The sequence below is a fragment of the Vicia villosa genome, linkage group LG7, assembly GCF_029867415.1.
Source record: "Vicia villosa cultivar HV-30 ecotype Madison, WI linkage group LG7, Vvil1.0, whole genome shotgun sequence".
Lineage (NCBI taxonomy): Eukaryota > Viridiplantae > Streptophyta > Magnoliopsida > Fabales > Fabaceae > Vicia > Vicia villosa.
This window is the reverse complement of record NC_081186.1, coordinates 88,442,853-88,455,164: the sequence shown is the minus strand read 5'-3', so window position 1 is coordinate 88,455,164 and position 12,312 is coordinate 88,442,853. Positions and strand designations below refer to the sequence as shown.

At 30.5% G+C, this 12,312-nt stretch overlaps 1 protein-coding gene across 1 annotated transcript; it reads right to left on the bottom strand.

Moving 5' to 3' along the window:
- Positions 1 to 3,628: 3,628 nt before the first annotated feature.
- On the bottom strand, positions 3,629 to 8,200 carry LOC131615649 (WRKY transcription factor 1-like). The gene is made up of 5 exons (XM_058886791.1): positions 7,944 to 8,200; positions 5,270 to 5,859; positions 5,086 to 5,185; positions 4,833 to 4,991; positions 3,629 to 4,737 (listed from the first exon to the last, which is right to left on the bottom strand). The coding sequence occupies exons 2-5, from the start codon at positions 5,817 to 5,819 to the stop codon at positions 4,254 to 4,256; spliced, it is 1,293 nt and encodes a 430-aa protein (XP_058742774.1). The 5' UTR covers positions 5,820 to 5,859; positions 7,944 to 8,200; the 3' UTR covers positions 3,629 to 4,253.
- Positions 8,201 to 12,312: the final 4,112 nt, after the last annotated feature.

Below are 12,312 nucleotides of genomic sequence, written 5' to 3'. Positions count from 1 at the left end.
TAAATCTATTTCTATGGGTGGTGTCACCTTTGACTTTTCCTTATTTGATTCTCTTTAAATTTCGCTCAACTTGGCGAACTCTTCCATCCTTTCCACAAAGTGATTCGGCCAAGTTTCAGTCTCTTTTGATTTGTGGAATGTGTCATCCACTCTAGTGATGTATTTGGTATATAACACCCCAGTTTCAAACAAACTTGAACAAAATATTATGATTTCAAAATCCACTCAATACACATGATTCATCTGAATGGACATTAAGGTGGTTTACTCTGAAGTGGAAAAAAATATTTTTGAGAAACTCTACCTTGTCAGATAATACACACCATATTTTAAGCACTTGCTTTAAGATGAACTATTTCAGATAAGCGAGTCCATTTTTTCATTGGTGCCAGACCACTCACACAAGGAACAAGAGCATCGCGAATTGCTTCAACATTTTCTTTTTTTCTATATAGTGATGTGTATGATTTCCTATGCGCCTTCAGAACTTGAAAAAGTTGTTGGAGGACTTTTGTGTGGTTCTCCTTTCCTTTACCGAGCAAACCCGAAACAACTCAAAAATTGCAGTTGTCGTTACTTTTAACATCTACAATTCGCTCAATGTATTTTTGCATACAAAGCAACATCTCTTCAATATGAATGATTTTTGGTAACGATGGTGACGGAGATGGTTTACTAATGCAGCTACCTTTAAACAATTTTTTAAGATTTAGGAGTTGGAGAATCCGGAAAATGTGAGTCAACATGTTCAAAGTAAGAAGGAGTCGGCTTTGTAGAATTGTCACTCTTGGTCAATTTGAACTTTTTAAGGGAACCCTTCGTTTTACCTAGTTTCGAGGGTGGTTTCAAATATATTGTTTCTTGATAGGCGATCTTCTTTAACTGCTCTTTAGTATACAATTTCATGTTGTCATCAGCTTTCATAAATCTCTCGAAGATCACTTTCCATTTGGTCATAATAGATGTATTTGATTTATCATCCTTCATCATACCATCATCATCAAACCACAACCTTTTTCTAGTGAGTGTAAATTTCATTAATATGTATCGATGTAGCAACCATCATTTTCTTTGCAATTAAACAAGCACATGGAAGACAAAACGTCTTACTAACTGTACAACCACACTTTGAACCATTTAATCGTGTTTTTTCTGCTCCCATGGCTTCGTGATAAATAAAATTCAATCCCTCTCGAGAGATGTTACCAACCAAATATGAATAAAAGATGTTGTATTTGAACAGTGTTCTAATGAAGTAATACTCTGACCAAAAGATGTTTGTATCTCATTATGTTGATTTCAGATAATTTGGTTCATGGAATTCTAACCTCTACAAAAATCACCTTTACTACCACATCAGATTTGACCATTTTTTCATCTTCGTTCTTAATTTGTTTGGTCCCTATTGGAGTTTTAAGTTTGTTTCTCAAATTTTTGATTATACAATACATACAAAGTAACGCATAGGATGGTGGGGTAATCAGAAATGTTGCGGCCTTCTCGATAGAGAGCAATATTTTAAAGGATTGAGAACACTTCCAAATCATCTTTCTGGACAAGTATTTTCTTAATATTCTAAATATTCTAAAGATTTAGGAACTCCAACTCATTCTAATATTCTAATTGATTTTAGTTGGAGAGCAATATTTCTATTAATTTTGTCCTCCAACTCATTTAAGTTGTTCTCTATCTTTATCTTTTATTAGTATTGTACAACTAAATCAATGTTCAAGGATTCCGGTTGCTCTTTATTTTATTTATTATCTTAACAAAATATTCTTAAATTTTTCAAATTACAAAATCAAAATATCTTAATAAAAATAAATGAATAATATATTATTTTTGCAAAAAAAATTATTATAAAGTGTAGTTTCAAATACACTTAAAATCCATTTATAAAATTCAAACAACAGAAATTGGTATGCAATAATTAAATAAAACATATTCAAACTTATATTACCTTTTAAATTAAATTTATTTTTAATTAAAATTAATTATATCATTGAATCAATACATGCGAACAAAACTTGACATGATGGACATGATAACATCAATAGTTGTAGCATAAGTAAAGAATTGAATTCATTAGGAAAACCACAACACTTTCCTAAAAAGTTTATGCACATTTATTCTTAGAATGATTGGGATGAGACACTATTAACACTCTTTCTTACCTCCAGGGTAAAGGTCTAGAGTGTGAATCTAAATAGTGGGTGACATAATAGCAGAGTAGTCCAACGGTTCTTAAATCAAATTTTAGTATCATCTTAAAATGTGTGAATCTGGCATAATTCGACCCTACAAAATCACTTGTATGGTGAGAATATTTTCTCCTTTTAAAAGCACGTGGAACTCTTCATAGTTATTGATCAACAATATATATAATATTTAGAAGGATCTTCTCTAGTTTGCAAGTCTCATTTTCTTCTTTTCCATTTTTTATTACTTTTACTTTTGTAGTAGAAGACAAGGCACCAAAATAAAACAAAAACAATAGTGAATAAATGTATGCCTAGCACCTTCAAAACTGGATTAATTGACTTAATCTCTGACCTAAAAACTAATTAAAATTGTCGATTTATTCAACCTCATTTAGTTTGTAGTTTGTCAAAACCATATTAAACTAGAATTGTTCGCTTTTTCCTTACCATTTTTTATAAAAAAAATATATTTATTTATTAGTCATCCAATTTAACTATGATTCAACCAATTGAACCATGATCCTAAATTTCCACTGATCCGGTCTCTCTGATCCTAAGTCCTAAATCTAAAGATCAAACTAGATTTGTTATATATATTTTTAAATATGTATCTATTAGTCATCCAATTTAACTATGATTCAACTAATTGAACTATGGTCCTAAAATTTCACCAGTCTTATTTCTCTAAGCCTAAAATCCTAAATCTAAAAGCCTATTCAAAAGGTGTGTGATCATCACCGTCAAATCATAATTATTAAACCTCTCTGATTTCTCTAAAATGCCTATTCTATATATCTTAAATCTAATACTCCATGATTATCGTTTCAAAATACTCGACGACATTACCACCTCTATGATCGCTCTAGAATGTCTATTCACTAAATTTTAAATCTAAAACTCCATTATTATCATTTCAAAAGATGTGACGTCATTACCACCTCTATGATCTCTCTAAAATGTCTATTCAATAAACCTTAAATCTAAGACTTCATCATTATCATTTCAAATGGCGTGACGTCAATACCACCTTTATGATCTCTTTAGAGTGTCTATTCACTAAATCTTAAATCTAAAATTACTTTATTATTATTTCGAAAGATGCGTTGTCATCACCGTTATTCATAATTGTTGCAACTCTGCATCATGTTATCTTCATTATTTATTTCTTCTTATTTGTTTCTTCTTGGTTTATGATGGAGGTGGCCAAAAAGCAATCGATTGTGGCCGAAACCGTCTAAGATCAAACAAATCAAAAAGAAATAAATAAGTAATCTTGCATAATCATTCTACAATACACGATTCGTCATACGATTCAGACCATTATAAGAGAGTTAAATAGCAGAATCGTAAGATCAAGATTTAAATCTTGACGGCATAACTATTGTTCAATAATTTTTTAAAACCATAGGCATAGGTTGACACCAAAGAGACCTAACAATCATTTTTATTAATGAAAAGGATAAAAGAACAAATAATCTGGGGGGACATAAACCTGCCCAGAAAACCCTAAAAAGAAAAACAAATAAGCTGAGCGACATAAACCTAAACTTAAAAAGAAGACATAAATCTAACCTAGAAAAGAACAATAATTTGGGAAAACAAAACCCGATTTGGGGAAAAAACAAAACCCGACTTATTGAAGAACAAAAGACCTTAAAAAACTTAAACTTGACCTAAAAAAGCACAAATATCCTAAGGGACATAAACCCGGTCCAAAAAAGATCAATAATCTAGGGACATAAACCCGACCCAGAAAAGAGCTATTGCTCTATTCAAACACTACAACTCCGCATAACATTTTTTAAACTCAATCAAAGTAAGAAAGACAACTCAAGGCATCACCATGCCCCAAACATGAATTAGAGGCTAATCACAATATATTGGAATTTTACATAGATATGTACCAAAATGTACATCCAATGTAATAAATCACTGTGATTTGAATATGCAGTCAACCAGGCCAGACAAGTAAAGATGAGCTAGAAAAAGTGAAAATAGAAGGTTAGAATAGGAATCTCTATAACCTATGTCAATTCCAACTATTTATAATCTTCAATCACTAGCTCCATCTTCAGGAACCTTATTGAGTTCACATGTAGTACTAGGAGTATCATGGCCAGAAACCTTAACAGTATCATGTTCATTTGATGTGCATGGAACTTCGGCACTTGGCTCGGATATCACGGCATTGTTGCTGACAGGATCGTCTTTGGTACCAGCGTCTTCATTTTGTTGCTCTTCTTCGGGATCGTCTTTGGTAGTAGGGTTTTCATTTTGTTGCTCTTCCTCGGATAAATTATTTTCAAGAACATCGTTAGGAAACACGACCGCTTGAAACGGAACTATAGCGACACAAACACTATCGCCTCCAGATTTGTTTTTCGGCTTGCTTGTATTACAAGGAACGCGTCTTGCAGTAGGGGGTTCGTGATCATGTTCTCCCTCATATGTAGTTATGATATTTATTGGATTCTCAGAGGATTTTTCAACATGCTTTTTGACATGGCATCCAGGAGACGTGCATCGATAATAGTTTCTGGAAGGTTAGAGAGAAATCGCAATCAGTTAGATTAAACCATTCACGAACTCATGTGTCTATGAACCAATTCAAGAGCAAAAGCTACCATGTACCTTGGATTTTCATTCCCTTTAACGTTTTTTTGCCCGTATTTGCGCCAGCGATACCCATCTTCTACGATTCCGGATGCACTTGGAGTATGAACAACGAAGCGAGATTCACCAGTTGACATGTCAACTCCAACGGTATGAGTGTTATTGTCGTCTGTCTTCCTGTTAGATATCAATTCGACAGTAAATTAAAGGTTAGATATTGCATATAGATATATCAATTCCAACAATTCTAGAAAACAGTCGAATAACGTACTGCCGCTTTGAGTCAGGAGTTTCGGAAGCATTTGAAGGTGGACAGCAACGTAAAGGACTGATCCGTTGAGGCGTAGATTCACACTCAACCGATGATTTGTCTGCATTTGTGATTCAGTAAAATATATTAAGAGCTTTTTCATGTAAAGACGAAAACTAAAATACTAATAAAGATTAGTTCTCACCTTGACCTTCCATGTCGGCCAAAGAGGATTGCTGCGGTCCTTGTTCAACAGCAGGAAGAACACGTTCAACCGATGGTATGGTGTTCGATTGAGGTATAGGATGACTATGCTGACCGGCGTAAGTGTAATTTTCGAAGTTTCCATCGGGTGACATCACAAATTTCTTTTTCGCCGGGCAGTTTGGATACGAACATTTGTAATAGCACCTTTTAAATCCTTCCGCCTTGAGGCTTTTCTGGCCATACTTTCGCCAGTTATAGCCATCTGACGTTACCTTTTCGCGTATTACAGCGGAAGCGCGCTGACTAGACTGCGACGGAGGCAATTCATTCGAAGGAGTACCTGGGCTCTGGGAATGTGTCTCGAGCGGCGAAGAGTCTGGCGACGGAGGCAACTCATTCGCCATGGCATTGCCATCAGAATCCGATGATTCATTTTTAGCTGCATCATCAACCTCTTGTGACAACGCGATCTCCTTCTGAGGACTCACTTGCTGCTGTTCTTTATCAGTCGAACCGTTTTGATCAGCATTTCCTTGCGAAGAAACCATGTTAACAGGTATCTTATTCAAAAGACGAACTTGAACAAACCTGACAATATTTAAAAAGTTCTTATAAGTTCATAGATGTCTATGAAAAGATAAATGAAAGGGAAAAAAAATTTAATACAAAAACTAATTTCAACTGTTTAAAAACTATTGAAAATATTCTTTTAATAATCTTTTTTTCCATAAGTGCTTACTGAGAGTGGACTAGAGCTTTTAAGGGAAGAAATTAATTAAGTTATAGAAGCATAACATTTTGGAAGCACTGAATCTTTATTAAGTGAATTACCATTTTTGCAAGTAAATAAACATTTAAATCAATGAAATTGGGAGAACGACAGAATCAAACTCGCGATATAGTGTCGGCACGAAAAATTAAAAGATCGGTCAATTTGATCCCGCAAATATAGAGAAACGAAATGACTAAATTGATTGATATTTTTCAAGCAAAAAAGTACATGTATCCGGTCTTACTTTTGACTAGATACATGTAATTATTTACTTATATTTTGTTACAAATCGAGTATTTCGAAAATTTGACGGACAAAATCGAGCAAGCTATCTTGTTACATAAAGAGTATTTTGCAAATTTGACGGACAAAATCGAGCGAGCTACTCTGTTACATAAAGAGTATTTTGCAAATTTGACGGACTAGATCGATCGAACAACCTTGTTACATTAAGAGTATTTCGCAATTTGAGGGACTAATTCGATCGAGGTACATTGTTACATAAAGAGTATCTCGCAAATTTGACGGGCAAAATCGGCGAGCTACCATGTGACATAAAGAGTATTTTGCAAACTTGACGGACAAAATCGAGCGACCTACCTTGTTACATAAAGAGTATCTCGCAAATTTGACAGACAAAATCGAGCTACCTACCTTGTTACATAAAGGGTATCTCGCAGATTTGACGGACAAAATCATGCGAGCTACCTTGTTACATAAAGGGTATCTTGCAAATTTGACAGACAAAATCGAGCGAGCGACCTTGTTACATAAAGAGTATTTCACAAATTTGACGAACAAGATCGATCGATCGAGCGACCTTGTTACATAAAGAGTATTTCACAATTTTGACGGACTAGATCCATTGAGCAACCTTGTTACAAAAAGAGTATTTCACAAATTTGACGGACAAGATCGATCGAGTGACCTTGTTACAAAAAGAGTATTTCACAAATTTGACAAACAAGATCGATCGATTGAGCGACCTTGTTACATAAAGAGTATTTCACAAATTTGACGAACAAGATCGATCGACCGAGCGACCTTGTTACATAAAGAGTATTTCACAAATTTGACGGACTAGACCCATCGAGCAACCTTGTTACATCAAGAGTATTTCACAAATTTGACGGACTAGATCGATCGATCGAGCAACCTTGTTACGTAAAGAGTATTTCACAAATTTGACGGACAAGATCGATCGAGCTACCTTGTTACGTCAAGAGTATTTAGCAAATTTGACGGACAAAATCGAGCAACCTACCATACATAAAGAGTATTTCGCAAATTTGACGGACAAGATCGAGCGAGCTACCTTGTCACATAAAGAGTATTTTGCGAATTCGACAGACAAGATCGATCGAGCAATCTTGTTACATTAAGAGTATTTGCAAACTTGATCAACTAAATCGAGCAAGCGACCTATCTACACAATTTCAACTACTTAAATGACTATTTAGTCCCATTTTAGTCATTGAAATTGCAAGAGTAAAACAGTTTAATAACTAAACTAACAAAAATGCAGAAATGATCAACAAAATTGTAAATTTAGTCTCAAAACTGTCATGAAAAATTTGCAATTTCATCAATCACTTTGAAATGTCAAATTCCACTTAGCTTCACAAACAAAATTACATAATCACAGCAAACTCAAAAACTAAATTAGGGTTTCAATTCTTAATCATCATGTGTGCCAAAACTAATCAAGTGGAAAGAAAAAGTGATAAAAATTCTGAATTTGCTGCATATCAGAAACAGAAAATCAAAACCCACGTCTCATAATTCCACAATTTCCAAAAACAAAAACAAAAACACAACATCAATTTTACCATAATAAGAACAAAATTATGTAAAAAAAACAGACACAAATTGAATAGTTCATAAAGAGAAAGAGCATTACCATGAAGAAATTGAGGATGAAACTGAAAAGGAACATAATTGAGCTAACAATTGAAATGAAAAATGAAGTGAAGTGAAAGGTGTTTGTTTGTTTTGTTTATGAGTTTATGTTATGTTTAGATGGAAGCAATAAGAAAGAGAGAAAGTGTTTTATTATTTGACCAAAACAAAAGAATAAAACACAAAATAAGGAACAAAAGTCCACTCTTTCTCTCTCTCTCTCTCTAAACAGACACATAGAATATGCTATGCTATGATATTTTATGTGTGTTGTGTTGTGATGATGTGTTGCACACTATGTGCTTTTATAGTGTATTTTGGTCATTTTTTTAATTATTTTTTCATAGGTTATTTATATTTTGGAATAGAAAAAGTAATATAATTTTACTTTTTTGAGGATTAAAAATATTTTTTTTATCTTTTTGTAATGAATTGGAGTTATATTGTTTTTAACTTATACTACAATCTATGGTATAGTCAATGTTGGACTAAAAATATATAAAAATGGTTGTGTTTAATATTTAAAAAATGAGTTTATCTAGAATTATAGTATTATAAAAAATTGTTTTTATTTTGATAATTTAGATTTTTTTTAAATATTAAAAATCAATTTGATACAACCCGATTGTCAGTCATAGACACATAAAACTTGTAAAGCTATTTTAAATTAACTTTTATAAATTAAAAGAATAATTTTAATTTTCAATAACTTAAATATTTCTTGTTAAAAAATTTTGATAAAAAGGGCTTAGATTTATTTATAAGTTTAAAATTTTTTATAAATTTATTTAGTAAAAAAGATTAGGTCGTGTGTCATAAAAAAACTTTTAAAATATATCTGATTAATTTATTTAAATAAATATTAATAAATTTATTATTATATTATATTTCATATTTTATATTAAAATATAAAAATAAATCTTAATTATCTTTAAGAACTTATAAAAATAAGTTAAAAAAATTTATGAAAAAATGTATAAATTAATTTTATAAATTCTATCAAATAAATAATATCATAAATCTCATACTATAAAGTAAGTTCGCGTAAGTCAATGCAAGCAAAACTCTAATTTTATTGGTCTTTTTTAGTTTATTTAAACATTAATTAAATTGTTTATATATATATATATATATATATATATATATATATATATATATATATATATATATATATATATATATATATTCAAATAAAATGGACTTTAAATTAGTTAATAAATCAATTAGATTTTAAAAAAGTGTAATTTAGTTCAACCTATTTTCATGATTAATAAATATATAATTTAAAATAATTTATATCTTAACATTTAACCTTTCTAAAATAATACAATATTATTAAGTAATTTTGACTTTCGAATAATGAAATATGCTAATGAATTTTGTTAAAAGAACTATATTTAGTAAGTGCTTTTCTTGTGAAGTCTTCACTACATCTAACTATTTATCTAGTAATTTACGCACACTCAAATAATTATTCATCGAATAAACAAAATATAGTAGTTCTCTTATTCAAATACAAATTTTATTTAAAATATTTGTGCAATAAAATCACTTTAAAACACCAAAGACTAAGATTAGTTGATATGTACTTATCATTATGATTTTCAAAATTACACATGCATTCAATAAAACTTAGATCGTAGTGTCATTAGTTCATAACATATCTCTAAATATTTTATAAGACTAATTTTACTAGATACATATTCAATCCAATTTGATATGCTTGATGTAAAGAAATTAAATTCGATACCAATTTTACTCTAACCAAAATCTTTGTAATTTTTGTGTGAGGTCTTACTAATGACTTATTTAAGTTTTTAATAATACTCATCCAGTGTTAAACATAAATAAAAATTTGTTCAAAAATTTGACTAATTTAATTCAAAATTTAGCCAATATACATCATTTTTTTATCTTTATTTTTTGGTTATGTTTAAGATCGGAATAGTAAGTATTTAAAATAATCTAGTAATTCTTTACAAAAAATACTCTAGCATTTCATATAACATATAAAAATATTTCTAATTTATTAAATCACAATTGTAATAACAAATTAGTTTTATTTCAAATTGGTCAAATAAATACTTTTATTCAATTTCTTTTTTGACTCAAAATACTTTACTACAATTTTCTTTTGACTCAAAATACTTTACTTCAATTTTCTTTTGACTCAAAAATATTTATTTCATAAAAAAATTATACTTTTATTCTCAAGCTATTATTAGTCAAAAAAATTGGTTCACTAGAGATAATACTTGTGCATTGTATAGATATGATGAGAAGTCAATTTTAAAAATTATATAAAATTATAACTAATTTTTCAATTTTTTTATACGAAATTGTAATCATATTAAAAATATAGCAAAACTAAATTGTTTATCGTCATTTTATAAAAATCAATCTAGATGGCATTGATAGTTGATACATGCATTTGGAAGGATCTTTTCGGTAGTGTAAAAAAAACAGTGAATAGACATAACAATCTTTTAACACATATCTAAATATTCTAAAACTAATAATAATATAAATGACAAATAAATTTTAAAAGTGAACATATATGTGGTTTATTGTTAGACAATTAGAAATAAAAAATCATAGTCCTTTTCACTTGATTTTATCATGGGTTTTTGGAAGTTTTAGAAATAATTTATTTATTTAAATAGAAATGAAAAATGGTTCAGACGTGCACGTACATATATGTGTCGGAATGAGACAAATGAAAGGTGGAGCAAGAGTTTTCCAAAAAAAGAAAACATACCTCACCCTATATAAGCTCACTTCCATTTATATTTTACACAATTAAATGAGAAATATGCTCTTATTTCTTTAAGCTCGGCTCAAAAGATATCTTAATCTCTAAAATATTCCTTTTTTCTCATTGTTATGGTAGAAATAGGTCAGACCGATAACATGAGTCTACAAACTAGTTTACACAGGTTCTGGTCAGACTATATTTTTATAAAAAGGTCTAGGCCTCACGCCCCAAAGAAAATTTTTTAAGCCAATCAGACCAACATATTTAAATAAATATAAATAATTTTTTTTATTATCATCATGTTTTGTTTTGTATTTTGAATTAAAATACAAAAATAAAACTTGGTTATCTTAAAGAACTTGTGAAAATAAGACGAAAATACCTTATGAACATTGTTTTTGTAAGTTCTCTTAACAAATAGTCTGCAGAACTTATACTAATAGGTAAGTTAAAATAAGTCAATGCAGACAAATATTTAGTCTCTTGATCTTTTAGTGAGTTAGTTTATTTAAATATTAATTTAATTGCTTATTTACATAAGTCTAAAACATATAAGCTAACCAGGCTTTCGAAAAGACCAAACTCGGACCTAAAAATAAGCCTACGATAGGCTAAAGGCCGAGCTTAGGCCTCGGTTTTTTTGACAGGTCAGACTTAGGCTTGGCAAAGCCTAGCTCGGCAGCCTATTTTCACCCCTACTCACTGTCCACTGTAAAACATATAATTGTGAAACATATCCTCCACTTTCCCTTTATCGATATAACTATGAGATGTTTTTTAATAGAAGAAGTAAAAATGCACGCGTCTAAATAAGAATTATTACTTCGGTTGGTTTAATAGTTGATGTAATAACATGTTACAAGGGTGCTTTTTGTAGTAGTGACACCTCAATTATTTATTGGCTATGCTTTATCATTTAATTTATTATTTGTAGTAGTGATATATATATATATATATATATATATATATATATATATATATATATATATATATATATATATATATTTCATACCACTTGATCCAACGTAAAAAATTAATTCACACACAAAAGAAAGATATGTTCTCTGATTTCCACTTTTTACCACAGTCATTTTGAATCTTAAACTAACTTGGACGTTGGAGTGCTAATCACGCAGGTCCACCCTGCAACGTTATGATGTAGATCATAATCGATATTTCAAGATTATCTATTCTCTAACTGCATTCATTTATGGTTTTTGAATGGAACAGTGACGCCATTATGGAAACGACGTCTAATTTCTACGATTTCCACGAATTCACGTTTGCTTTCTAACTTCATCTTTCAACCTCCTCAGATCTCACAATTAAGAGCATTCAGAAGCAGATATGAAGATTTGTCGCAGTCGATCCAGTTATTCACTATTTCTAATTTGATTCTTAGAAATTCCAAATCTCTGATTCCATCGATAACTCCATAAATAAACAGAAGGAAGGATCCTAAATCCAAATCTAGATATACATCGGAAAGACAACTTTCGTGAAGATCATGTCGAAGATTCATGGTTCACCATTCGACTTAACATCATTTGTACTTCGCATAGCTAACATAAAACTTCAAGTGGCACCATCAAATATATGATGGGTTTATAGTTAT